The 18,624-nt window shown below is 35.4% G+C and overlaps 2 protein-coding genes across 4 annotated transcripts in view; one reads left to right on the top strand and one right to left on the bottom strand.

Moving 5' to 3' along the window:
• Positions 1-132: 132 nt before the first annotated feature.
• Positions 133-10,893, bottom strand: LOC119838758 (ubiquitin-like modifier-activating enzyme 1). The gene is made up of 9 exons (XM_038364858.1): positions 10,010-10,893; positions 7,153-7,563; positions 6,484-6,742; positions 5,286-5,461; positions 4,551-4,772; positions 3,893-4,144; positions 3,267-3,386; positions 1,489-1,674; positions 133-1,268 (listed from the first exon to the last, which is right to left on the bottom strand). Exons 1-9 carry the CDS (start codon positions 10,742-10,744, stop codon positions 495-497), a joined length of 3,135 nt encoding a protein of 1,044 aa, XP_038220786.1. The 5' UTR covers positions 10,745-10,893; the 3' UTR covers positions 133-494.
• An 883-nt stretch (positions 10,894-11,776) lies between these two features.
• The window catches only part of LOC119838633 (protein real-time), a 41,278-nt gene continuing 34,430 nt past the window's right edge, over positions 11,777-18,624 (top strand). For all 3 annotated transcript variants that reach the window (XR_005288204.1, XR_005288203.1, XM_038364653.1), the window contains exon 1: positions 11,777-11,843. Coding sequence is in view for 1 of the 3 variants with exons in the window: in XM_038364653.1 (XP_038220581.1) it covers positions 11,781-11,843 (63 nt within the window). In the remaining 2 variants the exon portion in view is untranslated. The remainder of the gene's footprint in view (positions 11,844-18,624) is intronic.

The following is an 18,624-nucleotide window of genomic DNA, read 5'->3' as shown; positions in this document are numbered from 1 at the left end:
ACAGATTCGAAATTCAAATGTAATATTTTTTTATAATTAAGTGTAACAGTATTTATGGCCAGACTAAGTATTTCAAAATAAAAAAAATACTAAAAATATAATAATTAAAAATGTTTAAATAAAACAGAAACATTTGCTCAAATTTAATTTTATTTATCCTTCATATACAGACCCATCTGATTTAATTTGAAATTCCAATACGGTTGTTAAAATAACCACAAAATGAACGGCACAAAGTGACAGTGAGCAACGTAACTACGATAAATATAAAGTTATAATAGACGATGAAAGCGTGTCTCAAGCACTCGAAAACAAATTTGTCCAATCACGAATATCACTGTACATCGCCCGAGGCACTCGAATAAAAATCTATAACCTAATCGCCGTTAAAAATACCCTCTGTGTGTGAAAAAATTCGTAAACATCGCGGCATTGTGTGAATGCGACGAAATGCCCCGGCCGGTCACCGAATCTGATCATCATTTATCACTAGTTTAAGGCAGAGTATATTTCACGTAGGGCACTTCAATGTCGTTGTCGTCCTCGTCGTTGCAACACAGTTCGAACACTAACGCCTTCACGTGCGGCTCCAGCTTCTTCTTGGACACCTTGGTCACCACTTCGGACATGGGCAGGTTCAACCGCTCCTGACGTTTGTTCTTCGGCATGAAGAACGAGTAGAGCATGCACACACCCTGCGACAGCATCGTGATCTCCAGCTTGTGCTCGTTCTTGAAGTAGTCTATGAACTCCTGCAGGGTCACTTCACCTTTCACCTCGAAACGGTCCCAGAGAGTCCATTTCTTATCGTAATACGTGTTGGTTGGTGCTGCTATTGGCTCGGAGAAGCCAAAGAACGGTAATGCGAGGTTAACGAAGCCGTTTTTGAACACATCTAGGGTATTGAAGCCTTGCGCCAGCTTGTATAGCTCGAGGCAGACGAGTCCTGCCACTACCGAGGTTGTGGTGGCTATGGCAGGGATAATCTTGCCTGCGATGAGCTTGGAGCGATGTCTATCAGCTGGAGGTATACTGTAGTTGGCGGCACGTAAATTAGAGGCGGCTACAATGAAGTCCATGTGGAAGTTGGTATCATCATCTTTCTCAAAGTCCAGTGGGGTAATCTTGAGGTTCCCGAGCTTGCTGGGTGGGGGCAGGTCCGATACAATGTTCTTGACTCTGTCTTGGTCCATTTCGTCGTTATTCTGTTGCAGCTGCGCGTCGGTTACCGCAATTTTGACACCGGATCTAGGTTTGAATTCTGGTACCTGGAAAATTAAATATTACATTGTAATATGTAGAAGGCAACATAACGTAAATAAAATATATTAACGATACTACAACATTGACATTTAAAAATCTATGTTTCTAATCCTTTCCTCCACATCCATTGACTCAATCTGTGATCAATAATAATCATTGATCTCATCCTCTTGCTAAAAGTATCCCTACATCCATCCATACATACATTTAAAGAAATCATCTCACCTGAACGGAATCCGCAACTTTCGCGATATGCTCTCTATCCACACAGGGCGGTATCCCATAGACCTGGGCCCTCAGATTGGCCGCCGCCACAATATAGTCGAGATGCAGTTCGTCGTTGGGGTCGAAAGTCAGCGGCGCGGGGCAACGCTTGGGGCCCGACCAGAATGGGGCTCCGCTTGTTGTCACCTGGTAAAGAGAGAAAATGTATTATTACACGGACGGCATATTTCTGTTATAGTTACAAAACAAATGAAAAAATTCAAACATTTTAGTGCAAAACTTGAGAAGAACAAGATTATGAAAAACCAGATAGCCACAGTGAGTACCACAATTGACTTCAGTGTTTCCCACTCAAACAGAAACCATTATGGAACCAAATAAAACACTTAATTGAAACAGTTTTTACATTAATGTGGGAGTCGAGCACGCTTCGGCACGAATTGGGCCAGCTCGCACCGGGGAAGTACCACACCCCCACAGAAAACCGGCGTGAAATAGTGGCATGCCACTGTGTTTCGTACGGTGAGTGGGGGAGCCGGAGGGCCGTTTCCTTTTCCTCACCCGTCCTAGTCCATTCCTTCTTTCCAGTCGTTAATCCTTTCCTTTTCCCTTACCCCATAAAAGCGGTCAGCGCATTCACTTAGGTACTACCTTTGCGAATGTTTATGGGCGGTGGTGATCGCTTACCATCAGGCGAACCACCAGCTCAGCTGCCCGTTATGACATAAAAAAAAAAAAAAATTAAAAAACAAAGTAAAAATAAATTTATATAATTACATAATGCAAAACAGTTGCAACTAATGTGAATGCATTTCAACAACCCGTATTATCTGACATAAAAATTTAAGCATTAATTAATTGTTATAATAGTTACAACCTCGACGAGGCGACAGAACAAAATCTGCACTGTTCCGCAGCCATATTACAGTTTCACTAAGAGGTTCTTTTACTTCCTCGGACCCTATCTTTACAACAAAATTAACGAAACTCTTACTATCTATTCCTTATCTTACTCTAAATGTAAATTATCAGTCCGTACCTTTCTTTTAGCAAAAACTTATGATGAGACAGAGCACCTTCTTGAAATTCAAACATAAATATAAAAGTTCTTAATTACGGCTATTAAAAAATACTCGCTGTACACACACACACACACACACACATACACTCACATACACACGCACTCACACACGTCAAACTCCTCCACTTATAGGCAACTCAGTATATAGATATTTATTTATTTTTCTTCTCTATTGTATTCAATTATAATTTTTAATAATAATGCTGTCAAATGGCTCAAATTGTGAATCTACTTTAGAAGCAAGCTGTTTCTCCTAAATACAGGTAGCCCTGCAATCTAGCTAGGGAAACATCGGCTTGATATATGTAAACTTTAAAAATATATGTAAGACAAACCGTTCATATAAACTAAATTGTAATTGCTATAAATTGTAATTTTAAAAATGTCAAAAATGTATTTAGTATGTATGAAATAAATTGAATTGAATTGAATTGAATTGAATTGTTATTTATACAAATGCATTTAGGTACTAGTTCTAACTGGGAAAAACGTGTTCCATCAAGAATTTACTCTTTAGTAATATGAATAACTAAAACAAGAAAATCATGTTTGTTACAGCGGATCGAGCAATCGAAAACGGTTGACCAAATTTTAGTAATTTTTGTTTTGTTGACTTTTTCTCTGCAAACTTCGCCAGATTTCAACTCGAGCGGCGGCGGGGCGAATTGCCAGTATATATAATAAAACAAGCGCACACCTGATCCGGGGGGAAGTTGTACAGCAACTGTTTGATCTGGTTGGAGTACTGCGCCTCCCAGTGCACGCGCGCCCACGTCACGCAGTCGTCGAAGCTTAGCGGCCGCTCGTTGATTGCGTTCTGAAAATCGTTTAAGAAAACGGTATTATTAATTTTAGCAAGTGAAGGCAACAAATTCATTGGGAGGAGAGGGTTTTACAATGCGGGAATATTCCAACAAGTGGAAACTTCAGTATAAATAATATAATGATAAATTTCTTCGATATCTATATGTAAAACACGAGGTTACAGTAGTGCTGATGATGTTTGTAAACTAATGTCCATGTGAATCCGGCTCGAAGGACCTTGCAGCATGTGATCCTTCGAGCCGGATTGTAAGTGTCAAATGATACGCTTCCCATTAGCTGTAATGCTATTATTGATCTCAACGTATAATATAGTATAATACGACATATCTCGAACAGCAACCACATTCAAATTGTTTTTAAAACAATGTAACATTGATTGAGCATTCAAAAAGTATGAAATTTTTCCCGCTCTCGCGCTCCGAATCCATAACGCAACCTACCCAACAACGTTACACTATCTTATATGGTACGGTCGGCAGCAGGTCGGCGGTCACTCACCCTGACGCTCTCGAGCGCGTCGAGCGGCTGGCTGCCGGGCAGGCGCATGCTGCGCTCGAGGAAGTGCGCGTCGAGCAGGTACTGCGCCGCGTGCTCGGCCGCCTGCCGGAACAGCCCCTCGAACTCGTCGCGCGCCCACTGCAGCGTGTGCTCGATCGCGTTCGGGAAGTTCTTCAGCGTGCAGATCGGGATGCTCTTCTCGGGCGGGTCCTGCGACGAGCTGTACGACTCGGTGAGGAACGGCACCACCACCTGTCGCGCGGGTCAATGGTTTAGATACAACAGAAACAAACAAAAAGGGCAAGTGCAACAGGGAAGGGCAAACGAAAATATTAATAAATTGACTCATAGTGTGGGGCAGTTGATAAATGATGCAAAGTTTATGTTTACGTCATCCATGCGTCTTTATATGTTATGTAATAAATATCAATAAACAAAAAAGAAAAAATTATAAGATATATACAGTACACTTAAAACCCTATATCTGTTACAATGCGTTTTCCCTAGTTAAAACTAGTATAAACACATCTAGTTCCAGCTAAATGCGTTTGAACTAAAATCGGTCATACGAATCAGATAAAACAATAAATTTTTCATCACAAACGTCGCATTTAAAGGCGATAAAAAGAATTACTGTGACATCCATCGCCAGCTGTACCTGAGTATTGCCCTTGGTGCCGAGCGTGCCGCTCTCCAGCAGCGGTTTCCTGTAGTACACACACCGCCTGTCCATGTAGATCCTCGCGTCCACGTTGTCCAGGGCGTTGGCGACGCCGTCCAGCGCTTCGAAGAACGCGTCGTCGTACACCGACTCGGTCTCGGGGCACACGCGGTTCTCCTGCGCCAGTACGTTCATCGATGGATTCATACGTTTCACAGCCTGTAATGGGAGAAGATGCGTTTTTAATTGCGTAAATGTAATTTTAAAAACTGACTTTTATTATATACTAGCTGACCCGGCAAACGCTGTTCTGCCTTACTCTTATCATTTAGGGGGATGAAAAATAGATGTTGGCCGATTCTCATAGATACCGGATAAGCACAAAAAATTTCATCAAAATCGGTCAAGCCGTTTCGGAGGAGTATGGCAACGAAAATTATGACACGAGAATTTTATATATTAGAAGATTAAAAAATGTGTATTATTTTCACGCAAAAATTTAAATGAATAAAGTGATGATATGAGTTCATTGAACAGAAAAAAGTTAACTAATACAAACAAAGATTTTTGCATTATTTTTACAGATAAAATAAGGCCGTTTTTTATATCTACTACTAAACTTATTTTCTGTATGTAACTTTGAATTAAATTTATAGAAAATTATTATTAAAGAACATTATCCAATAATCAGACAACCCAATAAAAATAAACAGTTTTCAAAATGATGTTTACCTTAGCAGCAGTGCTGGACTTGGGTTTCTGTACATCATGAGGTCTGAAGAGGAACTGTCGGTTGAGGTTTGACTTCTCGATGAGATCCATATCCGTGAGGGTGACCTGCCCCCCGCCGGCCCCCACTCCGATCATGGCGAAGTTCTTAAGCAACTCACAGCCGATGGCGCCAGCGCCTGTAATACAGAAAAATATATAAATTTAGAAATTAAAAACTTTTTAACGGATTTTAAACGCGATTTATTCATTATATTATTAACCCGACGTTTCGAACACTTTACGGCGAGCGCTCTAGACTAAATGTATAATACTCGCGTAAATGTATAAAACACAAGAAAATACTATATAAATTTAGTTAATTTATATTCTGCTAAAATTATGTACGCGAAAGTTTATAATAATATATGGATGTATGTCTGTTAGTCGTTCTCGTCTCGTTTATATGGTTAAAATATTCATATTTGTGAAAGAGGGTTTAAACTTTATGTAAGTCTGTTTTATGCATAAAGGCTAGTATTTATTATAAGCATTTGACATACATTTGGGCAATACTTTTTAAGCACTTGACGTTGATTTGCGGAAACCTCCCCATATTATGACATTTGGGCAAACAAATAATTTCAAGTTTTAACAAACATAGCTACACGCTCTTAAAAAAATTATATACTAGAAAAAAACCTCACGAAAAAACAAGATCAAATGATGTATAACCACGTAAGTAAATTATAAGTAGGTTGTTTATTTATTGTTAGAAATAATATTGCCCCAGCCTAAGGCTATCGTTACCTTGAAGCAGTATAACAAGGTGCGTCACTAATTATGGAGATAAGGAAAATAAGCTGCTGTATTTATTTATTTTTATTACACTGTACTATTTATATCAACAATGATTATGCACATAGAGACAACAAATTAGCTACATATTAGCTAGTAGAGTTACCTGTATTACCATTTATTACTATAATCATTATATCATATTGTTGTTCATAATAAACTGCAAGGATAGCCAATATTTAATTATTTTTTTTTTATGTCATAGCGGGCAACTGAGCTGGTGGTTCGCCTGATGGTAAACGATCACCACCCTCCATGAACATTTGTAGGTAGTGCCTGTGCCCGCTTTTAAGGAGTAAGGGAAAAGGAAAGGATTCACTTATTTGCAACCTCAAAATGTTCAATTAATAAAACAAACACATACCAACAATAAAGTATTTAAGTTCGCCAATCCTCTTCTGGAAGTCCTTGCCAAACACGGCCACTTGACCATCATATCTAGAGCCAGTTGGCTTGCAGTTCTCTTCAGTCAACAGGGTCTTGTCTTTGGGCAGACATTCAATAGCGTCGAGGTACAGCCATTGGACAATGGGATGGAACTTTCCAGAACATGCCTTCATGACTTCTTGGGCAACTACACCTCCGATGGCTGCATTCATTGGGTTAAGATCGCCGGATGATACCTGATACATGAAGGAATTAATTTTATTCACATCTTTAAATATCTTCACTAAGATTCTACAATATTCACTATTGGCGAAATTATGAAGAATTTGCAAAAAATTATGGTATCAATGAAATTACACTACATTTTTATACCAGCAATATTTAAATATGTTAAATTATGAGCAGTTTAAAACATTTATTTTATAATTATGCATATAAACCTTTGTCTTGAATCACTCTATCTATTTATTAAAAAAACCCCATACAAATCCATTGCATAGTTTCAAATACATACAGACATACGGACAGACTGAGAAAGCCTTTGTTTTATGTTATGTAGTAAAGAAACTAAATAATGGTACATTTAGGACAGTGGTAGTGGTATGGTATATAGTACACACATTTTAAAATTAAAAACACAACTCACTTTAGCAAAAATTTCTAGCAGCTCATTGTTCAATTCAACATCACCCTCCTTGAACATCTCTTCCGATTTCAGTAAATTCTTAACGTATTCCACGAATTTAGCAGCATCATCATTACTCCAGGGCTTGGGCAACCTACCCTCAGATGCTTCAAACTTGTGCAATGCTGCAAAAGCCAGGTGCAATTGTTGTGGATAGTCCATCTTGCCGAAATCGGTGATCAGGAACTCTGGTTCTTTTAAAGATTCACTGAGTGGTTTGAAGTTGAGTTTCTTTGGCATCTTCACTTGGGTTACAATGCCACCTCTAAAGTATTTTGAGAAGTTGGTTGTGTCTCCGATACTGAAGGTGTATGGGCCAAGCACTTTGATTTTCCGTGGTTCACAGCCATTTAGTTCCGTCATTCCTTGTACCTATATGAAAATAGTTCATAATTATTCATTTCTTACAAAACATGTTTGATTACTCACTCAAACTTAAAATTATTTTATAACATGTGTTTACAGTGGACCCTAAAGGAACATATGTAATACACATTACATTGACCAAAGATAATTCATTTAAATCTGTTCAGCTGTTGTTTAGTTATAAGCGGCTTGACTAACATGACTCCTCTCTAGTCTATAGATATTTTTCAAAGCATGTATTGATTATTGACCACCTATAATATGAAAATATATACACATGCTCTATATACCTTGAATATCACTTAATTTTAAATGCTTTACCATTTTGAAGACATTATGCAATTATTCTTCATAAATTTCAATAAACTATGTAAGCTCTATTTTAATTAATTGAAACCTTGAAGAAGGTTGCATGATAAATACATGCAATGTAGCTATTTATAGATTTACCAATGTAGATGGTTTAAAGAATAGAAAAAAACTGATCATGAGTTGGCGATTCTAACTCGCCAGTTATCAATACATTTCGATTTTTTGAATATTTTTTCATTTTATTGCAATTGGACTAAAAATAAAATGTACATGAAGTTATATATCCAATAATTATGGTGCAGTGAAGTTACTTATTTAAACACTTACTTTGAACTAGAATTGAGATTCACATTCATAAAAAATCATTTTAAATCAAATGAAAATACTTTATTGTGCACCAAGTCATACAGAAATAAATTAACTCTATAAAAGGCGGTCTCTATAGAAGGCGGTCACTATAGGAGGCGGTCTTACAACTAAAGTAGGGATCTCTTCCAGACAGGCTGGTGGACAAGGAGACACTATTCATTCATTTCTAAAAATTCTACAAATCAATGTGGTCAAATATGGACAATAAGAGGAAATTCTTGAAGGCACAGTACCATAGTTAGTACTTTTAACAATGGATAATTCATAGAGATTCAAAGTTGGATTCAAGACATGGTTATGGGGTTTTTCAAATTATAATAGCAGCTTCTTACATATTGCAACAATTTATTGTAACGCAGCTCCTTTGTTACTGTACCATAACATAATAAAAAATAATGTACTGTAATGTGTATAGATAGGACAAGCTTACTTAGCAGGATACAATAGTCTTTATTAAAAGTCCTCAATGCAAATCAAAAAAAAATTTTTTTGTCTTTATGTTACAGTACGATGTAAGTCGATCTTAGAGAAAAACCCCAGATTTATCAAGTCTGATTGGTAAAAGCCTGAACAATTCTGCAATTAATATGCATTTCAATATTTTATCATGATCGACTAGTAAATCTTAGTATTATTTGTGTACATCTTCACCTTTTTCTGGGGGCATGGCAGTGCCCCCAACAAGGCAAGCAAAAAAGTGGCACGGCTGTACCATCCTTTTCTTGATAAAAATCTTTACATTTAACAACTATAAGTTGTTATAAAGATTTGTATTGTCGTTAAGATTGATGAATTTTAGGATATAATGGTAAAACCTAAGATCAAATAATTAAAATGCTTTTAGAAATTAAAAACTTTTCAACGGATTTTAAACGCGATTTATTCATTATATTATTAACCCGACGTTTCGAACACCTTACAGTGAGCGTGGTCACGGGGAGACTCAAGACAATTAAAATGCTTTTACAGTAACAGAATATACTGTAAAATTTGTACTAAGATGACAAAATCTTCTGTTATATGACTATATATTGTATTCTTATAATAAAATCAAAATGAATTAAAATTTTTACAAATGCATATAATTTTGATTTCATCTTCCACATATAGATTATCATTATTTAATTCCATCTTCAACACTCATAAACATTCTACCATTTAAGGAACCCCAAACCATGAGTGTGTAACTTTATGTGTTAATCACTGAATTCAAAGATAATTTATAAATCTATAAAAGCAATAAATAATTTCATAGACAAATCCAACAAATCTCTAGTGTAAATAATACTTTTATATGATTCATGTGAACTGACTCAACGCAACAAAAACTAAGTTCATTGCACCCATAATATTGTTTATATGAAAAAAAATAATGACAACCATTATGTATGCTAATTTGTATAATGTAGAAGAAAAATAACATTTTATTGTTTTCATGTCTTTTCTAACTAATTGTCTATCATTTTGGATGATTAAACTTTTTAACTAAAATAAATTTTACAACTTTTTGTCTGTCATTTAAGGAGTTTATAAGCTTGGAAGTTTTTTTTAATTCTCAATGTACTGCCATCTCTTTACTTTAGTTGAGGATTTATTCAGTTTGGTACTGGATTTCATAATATTAATAAAGGTTAACACATAAACTGGTGCATTGAATGTGTTAGTCATAGCTTGATATTTCATCAATATTTCATCTTGTTACTGTACTGCTATAAGTAGAATATAATTGTATAAAGATATATCAATAAGAACTTTAAAAAAATATACTAACCTCACTGAAAGTAACATAGTCTCCATCTTCGAGACCATGGCGAGTGTCGTCTAAGCAAGTCACAACCGCTTCGTATTCATGAGTAATGTCAGCCACCATAGCAGACACGGGGTTCTCCCCTGTGACATCATACACAGTAAACTCTGGCCCAAAATCACAAAAAACTTGTGAAAACAATCCTCTGGAGTCAGCAATCACCAGGGCTATATTATTGGCATGGGTGATAGCCGCTACACGATCCTGTTCAGCTCTAGATGCACCGGTAAGCACAACAACCCTAAATTTCTGCAAAAACTCCTCTGTCAAAGGACCGGTATACGCCGTTGTCGGCACATAATGATTCAATTCTGCAAGCTGCTCGCACGAAGCTACAGCTCTATTTTGACCAATTGTGGCTTCAGACAAATAAAATTGTGATGATAAGTCAGCAATTGTGCATGTTCGATCATCATGAAGGGTAACTGATTTTACGCCGCCCAAAATCACATTTTTAGCAACTTCAACTCCCAAACCCCCTAATCCAGAAATCAGGACGTCGGAATGGGCCATACGACGCATGGCATCGTGACCGAGGACGTAGAGCTGTCTCGAATACAAACTCTCGTCGATTTCATCTTCTACACGCGTTCCATTGTTCGCCATTGCTGATGATTTGCAACTCGCTTCTCCTATGTTTAGCTTCCGCTTTTTAGCCGGGGGGTCAACGGAATTATCGGCGACTTCAGCACTAGACATCGGGCACGAACGCGCACAATTTTGACAGAATTTTGCTTTTTGTTTCTTCAGCACAATCTAGAAATAATCTTCAAATGATCGTGGTCGACATTCGCGCTTCACCGTTCGTTTCGTTGAAGGCCCGCTTACTCACTGTCTTGAAGATAGCTACAAGCAACGTGGAAAAAGAACTCCGGAAGTATATTTTTTGTTAAGACTAAAGTGGTATGTATCTTATTTTCGTATTAATACTATAAACAATTATTTTGGAATAACGCTACATAAATTTATTTTAATTAATAATTGTACCTTTTTGGAGTTTAAATTTATTTTTTGAAGCTATTTAATACGCATAAATTTTATTACAGATAAAATAAACGAAAATTTAATTATCAATTTACTATATTATATGAAAGCAAGGAGGTCAGCTGAAAAACATCCTCGATCCTCATTGTTTGAGCGTATTTCATGTATTTCTAGAACCACCCAAACAATTTTTTTAACACCTATATTAATCTACGTATTAGATATTATATATTATATGAATTTTAAATATTCATGAAAATATTAATAGTGTGTGACGATTTTTCGTTTAACTCAAAACTTTTTCTAGTAAATGATGTTGTATGGTTTTATTTTATAAAAGTGAGTATTTTCTTAATTATTTCTACTGAAATTTGGAAGTAATTCGCTTTTTACTCTATGTTCATAGATTGCAAAAGATGACAAATACCTGTCAGTTGTTCATCCATTTTGTCTTGTTGACGCTCACTGATTGGCTTAATTTGCTGCAACTTCAGTAAAGTCCAAGCAATTCCAGATTCCGCTCGACGTTGTTTTGTGGCTGTGCCATCAGGCATAGCGATTGCGGTATTTTTTTGTTTGACACTCATTTATTTTGGTATAATGTTTCGTGGGGAGTGAAAGGAATTTATGTTGATAACAATATCCGTGGACATAGTTTCATCAAATATCGTTGAAACAGTATGTGCTAAGAACAAAAGTTGCGTAAAGGATTAGTGATTTATTTTTTGACGTGTTTATTTCCTTCGCAATCATGGTGCAGGAATATGTTTCGCCCGTGAGGGTTCACAAATACCCTTTCGAAATGGTGATGGCGGTGAGTGATTTTATTTAGTACGTCTTATCATTCAAAGACAGTTTACTTTGAAGACCTACATTTTGTGTCAAAGTTGTTAGCAGAGCAGTAAATAAGACATCGTTTCAAATCTTTAATGGGTGTTCTGCTGCATTGAGCATGAACTAAGTAATTACTCCCCTTCGCTATTTATCATTATGTTTTTTTTCGTGTAAAAATAAAATACTTATGAGCTTTTGCTGAGCCTTTAAATTAAGTTCAAAATAAGTTATATGTACAATACCTTGAGTAACAACTTTCAAGATACAATGTAGTTACAATGAGTCGCATCTCTCTCTTTGCCTTTCTGAATATTTTTGTTTGTTGGAAGAAGATTTATTCATCCTTGACTAAATAAGACACATTGCAATGATTTTCCTATTGGATTGATTATAATTTTAAAATTGGAATGAATGAATAAAGAGTGAGAATATATGAATAATTCTGTTTTAACAGCATTTATTGTAATTTTGGATATAAACTATCACAGCATTAAAATTGTTCATAAATTATCTAGACTAATGGACCTCAAACTCATTTCACCTAACGCCCCCTTTTTTAATTTATTACTAATCAGTGCCCCCATCTAATCAATCATCTAAAACAAAATATTAATAATAACTTACAGAATAACAATTGTAGTATATAACAAAAAAAAAAAAATTAAGAATTTGATTTACAACTATTTTCCCATGGGTCTTTTTATTGTTGCTCCCTTATTTTTCTGACAATCTTTGGAATTGGCCAGTAAATTTTGAAAATATTTAGCGAAAAATTTATAACCCTAACACACTTCAACATCCCCCAATTTTTCTAGACCTCTTACCGTCTAGGCCTGAACCGACCAAAAGGGGCATTATCACCTACTTTGGGAAAGACTGATCCAGACCCATTACTTAATTGAAATATTTCTATTAATTTTATTGTACATTAAATTGTTCATAACAAAGATAAGCAACCTTCTCACTTGATGGTTGTTAAAAAGAAATTATAACTATTTGTAAAAACATGAAAAATTAACATTAGTAAAAATATTTAGAGTTCGATTTTGTAAAAGTAAAATGGGCTACTTAGATTGTTTGTTTCATAAATGATATCAGATGCATTAAAACATTTCAAAAATTTTCAGAGATGTATGTTGCCACTTTGATAACAAATAATAAATATCAAGGTTGAAACATTTTTTTTGGCGGTCGTCATTAGTTCGACTCACACTTTACCGATTTTTCATTATTAACACAGTCTTAATTAGCAAAATAACACATTCTTCAAACATCACATATTTCATTGTTTATATCCAGGAATATTGTATGATTATTACTATGCAATGTTTACATTACTTTTGCATTAAATTTACCATTCAAAATACATTTAAATGGTGTTGCCATCATAATAATGAATAAAAAATTGTGTATACATAATATAAATCTTTCATGAGGTGTAAATATGTATGGTTTTTTGCTTGTTTTACAGCTATGGCAAATAATGGAAAGGTCAAGTGAATAATTTATAAAGTGGATATTGGTATGTTATTTGTTTATATGGGTAGGATGTATGACCTGATATATGTAATGAGTATATATTTTATTGTTATACCATTCAGTTAATGTCTTCTTCAAAAATGGGTACAGTATTGAAAGTGTATAGTGACCTTATTGATATGATTTGGTTGTCTGACTCATAGACTGTACTAGCATTCAACCACACAGTGTGATTAGACTTTGGGGACCTGTTAGGAGTAACAGTAATCCACAAGTTATTGAGCTAAGCTAATCCATACTTAGAAATAATTATATTTAACTAAAAATTATTCCGTCTTCAAACTGTCAGAACTGGAGCAAATTTAAATAGGTTCACATGGGAGGTAGTGGCTTAAATATTAATTAAGAAAGATAGAGATATTCGGAAACAAAAAAAACTAGTGTAAATATCATATTGAATTCAGTAAAAGCATGCAATTCTCAACAGTGTTTGTCCAGATATTCTCACCTTCAAGCAATGTCACTTTGGCCTTGTAACATGAGTAATAAATAAACAATTTCGTTGAAGCACTTTGTGTATTAGCTTTTATGAGTTTTAAGGAATTCAGTTCATCTACATGGAAAGCTTTTTAGGGGGTTTTTAGTTTCTACATTCTAATGCACGTGTTCTTAGGGCAGATTGTTTTTTAACCGACATGCTCTAAGGCAAAGAAGGTTCTGTCTGAGTATGGATACATTTGAAAATTGCTTTTTTGTTTTAATTTACGTGAAAAGGTAAGCTACATGAGCCAGGGAATAAATATGGCCCATTTAATGGCTTTTAAAAAGAAAGAAAAACATTTAATGGTAAAATAATTTTTTAAATCCACCAATTAGTTTATATATAGGGTTATTCTTAACAAACCAACCAATGAAATATCAAATTTCACTATTTCACTATGGTCTTGGACACATAACCTGTTCGTTATTTGGACTTATTTGGTTTGGTTTGTTCGGTAGTCGAGAGTGAAAAGCGCTCGTAGAAGATTAATTTTACGGCAGACACAATGGCGCAATGGAAACGAAATAATGTTTCTCTCAATGGCGAGCGATCATTGGAATTCGGAGCACGTCTATGTAATAAGTGTGTGTGCTGTAACGACACTTGTTTGCATGTGTTAAAAGCAGAAATGTATGCCTTAAACACACAGTAGCGAAGCGTATTCTTAACAGCCTATTATAGCCTTCCTCGTTAGATGGACAATATAATTCTCCTAACATTATATACGCGAAAGTTTGTACATATGCATGTGTGGATAGATGTATCGATGTTTGACACTTTTTCACGCGTACACAGTTTATCGTATCTTTATGAAACTTGGCACATGTATAGATTATAGTTTGGATTTCCACATAGGCTACTTACCGGATAACCACGCGAGTGACGCCGCGGATTGCAGCTAGTTCTAAAATATTTATTATCAATCGCCAATTCGATTTATTTTTTTGACTTTGTTACCTAAGAACTTTCGATTGCACGAACCGATTTTAATGATACTTGTTTTTTATTTGAAAGCTGATGCCTCTAGTGTGGTTCTTTCGATATTTGGTCTATTTCTGCATATTAGAAGGCGGTTAAGTATTTTTGTTTAAAACAGTTTTTTTCCCAACAGTAGCTCTTTCCAAGTTATCCCTAACTTGTTAGGCTTTATAATATAAGTGTAGACTTTCGAGTAAGAATATCTTCATTTCTTGTATGAATAAATGAGTGATAATAAATGATGCAAAATAAATGGTAGATAAGAAGTTGAAGTGAAAGTTGAAGCTATGTATGTAAAAATTGCAAAAAATTATTAAGACAAATATTATAACGACAAAGTATGTAATAAAATGTAGTACTTTTTTTGCAATAAATCTTATTCAAACAATTATCCTACCTTTATACATATTATTTAATAAGCAATTATAAATGCTAAAGTGTGTTTTGTTTGTTTATTTGTCTTTCTTTTACGTGACGCTTGATATGCACATGTAGCCACCGGTAAAATCTAGTTAATCACATAATTTCTAAACTTCAACTCGCGTTAGATTAAACACGTGAAAGCGCCCAGCGTTAAGTATCTTTGTTAATTCGTGATATCATGATTCTTGAGCGAATGGAAAATTTTCCGCAAACAAAGAATTTCCGATTCATTGGAATCAGATTTATATAATCGATTAAGAGAAATCGTTTTTATGCTCCGTGAAATATTATGTGAAGGACGTTGACTTTCTAAATGGACAATTTAGATATCATCGGATTCGGTACAACATTCAAGGTTGGCTGAAAATTGTGATCACTTTATTTATACAAATTGCTGTTGCCCGCAGATGCGTCCGCTTGGTCGAAATAGATTTTCATGGTGAAAACTCTCATCCCCTGTATCAACCGCTTGGGGGTAGAATTTAATAAAATTCTTTTTAGTTCCAAAGTCTCTGTCTACATCATAATGTCTATTTGCATGCAAAAATTCAGCCCGACGGATCCAGTAGTTTGGGCTGTGCGTTGAAAGATCGGTCGATCAGTCATCTTTGAGTTTTGTTTACGATTTCCGGTTGAAATATCGCTGAGTATTTCTCGTTGCTAACTCCATTATTTAAATGTTATCCGTGTTCCGAAAACTACAGAAGTTTAAATTCGACTGCATATTGTTTTTGCTTGCTTATTCGATAACTTCCTGGGTTTTCGTGTTTGACATGGGATTGTTATCATTTGGTCCGTTTTTAATATTTCGAATGATGATGGTGCACCAGTGGTGCACCAGGGACGTCGTTGACCCTATTTTAAATGTCGAATGGAGCAAAACTGTGTGTCGCTTATATTCGGTAAGTTTTGGGAACGTAGCGGATACACGGTCATTGATCTTGTTGCAATTGTTGCAAATTGTATTAGCAACAGTTGCTGGCCAACTCGGCAATCAGTAGGTACTTGTGATTGTTGATGTAGGTAACCTCAAATCTGAAACAAAGGCATTTCGGTTAAAGTAATGAAAATTTAAATGGTACGCTGTTATAAATAATAGATCGTAGTGTTTTTGATGTTTGTAGTTAAATGCCTGTCAAGCCCAAATGAGCAAAGATCAAAGGAGATTCAATTAGATATTGATAATATTATTTATTTTCACGGTTTTCTGTTGAAAAAAAAATTACGTAACATTTATTAGAACCCCCCCCCCCCCCTCTCCCCCAAGTGAGATTTGGAAAGATTTTGCTTGACCCCCTCCCCCCCTTTAACACCTCACGTAATTTTTTGAGCCTTCCAAAGCTTTTGAGCTACAACAATAAAAAAAAAACAACATTCAGAAATTGTTTTTTTTTTTCGCGTTGGAAATGATGCAGAAACTGAATAATACGATCCGTCTCTATTCCATTTGCATAGCTCAAATCATAATGGTATGTGGAATGTTGTTATAATAAAATGCTGATTCGTGATTCAAGTATGCTAATTCACGTGCACCAGCACCAGTGCTCGCTGCGTTAATGAATTGTATCGACGCTGTCCACGTGAGAAATGAGTTACATTTTCACATATGTATTTGTTTTATGATAACAACTAAGTCGATCAAAATACCGGATACGTTCAGATTGTACCAGCTGTGAAGAGACTGGAGTGAATAGAACACTGGTAGACCTCGTACTAAATACTTGGAGTGTTTTTGTTTTTTGTTTTGTGCATTTTTGGTCCTTATTTTGTTTTTTGCTCTTTTTTATAACTTGTTTTTTTTTTGTTTGTTTGTTTGTTATGCGGAAATGTCTCCGCCCGTAGCGATTTGACCCGTGTCTGGTTATTTGGGCGTAGTTAGTCTTGTGTATTTTTTTCATGTTACTCTACTAGCGTCCAAGGTCGAATTGCTAGAATCAATGTTAATTAGAAGGTTTATGTTGTGAGAATTTTAAAATATTTAATTATTACAACCAGTCATCGCCCCCCGTGACCCACTCCAACGCCCCCAAATGTTTTTGAATTCTTACAGGCCTCTACTAGGCCTTCAGCGCCCATCGCGCGAGGGCATTGTTATCGCCGTCGTTGAGAAAGTCTGTAGTCTGTTACGTACAAACGTTCTAACAAATAATGAAACAAATGAACAATGCATGCGTTAATATGCATAATGTGTGAAGTTGCATGAAGGACACATTTTTTGTTCATAAATTTAAATACACTTTGAATGATCCTAGTAAGTATGAACTTGAATAACTAAAAACTAAAGAAAAACTGTCTTTAACAAAAGATAAAAGCCGTCAAATTGTCCAACCAAATTTAAATGGAACCATACGAAAGGCACCAGCTTTAAAAAACAAAACAAATAATCAAAATACACACAACCGTTGTATCAATCAGAAAAAATACAATCGAATGGAGAACGTCCCCATTTTTTTAAGTCGGTTGATAAAGGAGGACGGTGTAAGCCAATCTATGTGATTTCAAGGGTCAAATAATAGATACGCGGTAAAAAAATGTGGATAACCTTTGACACGCACTAAGTGTACCTATACATATAAGACGGACGGACGGACGGTAAGGGATACAACGTAATAGATTATAATTAACTCATTTTGTGTAATTAAACTATATTTGACGTATAATTTTAAAGGTAAATTGTTTTAAAATATACCCTTGAATGGTTACAACTCACATGAAATACAAGTATAATTCTTGTTAAATTATTTAAGGTAGACATGCTAGGAGGCATGCCTGACTTGGGTACCCTGAAATTATGTGTTCTCCGTTCATAGACACTAGAAGTGACGCAGATGCCTTATATTTATTGATCTTTATGTTATTTTGAAATAAAAAATTTAAATGGTATTTTAAGAGTCCTAAATAAAGTACATAATTCTATTAACAGGAAATGGTATGTTATTCTTACATCTAGAAATAAATACATATAATCATACTAACACTAGAATAATATGTAATTCTAACAATATATGGACAATGCTGCCTGAAACAAATAGAAAATTATCATACTTCTAAAGATATATTTTATGTGGATACACAAATAGGCGTTTAAAGGAAGTAATATCGATACTCACTTGATCCAATTACCGTGTTGCTTTTTTATCGCTCATAATAGATATAGTTTTTGGTGATGTGCGGACGGCGGAATTGTCATTTTATCGCATTTTCCGAAGACCGAGTGCTCGTGCAAATTGAATAATGCGCAATAACACGATAATGCCTAGCGGTGAGATCGTTCACTCGGCACAATTGTAGAGAATCGTGGTGCGTTGATCTCCATTTCTCGTGTCGAACTTGGTTTTCA

The sequence above is a fragment of the Zerene cesonia genome, unplaced genomic scaffold (assembly GCF_012273895.1).
Source record: "Zerene cesonia ecotype Mississippi unplaced genomic scaffold, Zerene_cesonia_1.1 Zces_u004, whole genome shotgun sequence".
In the NCBI taxonomy this organism is placed as follows: Eukaryota; Metazoa; Arthropoda; class Insecta; order Lepidoptera; family Pieridae; genus Zerene; species Zerene cesonia.
This window is presented reverse-complemented; position numbering and strand designations above follow the sequence as displayed.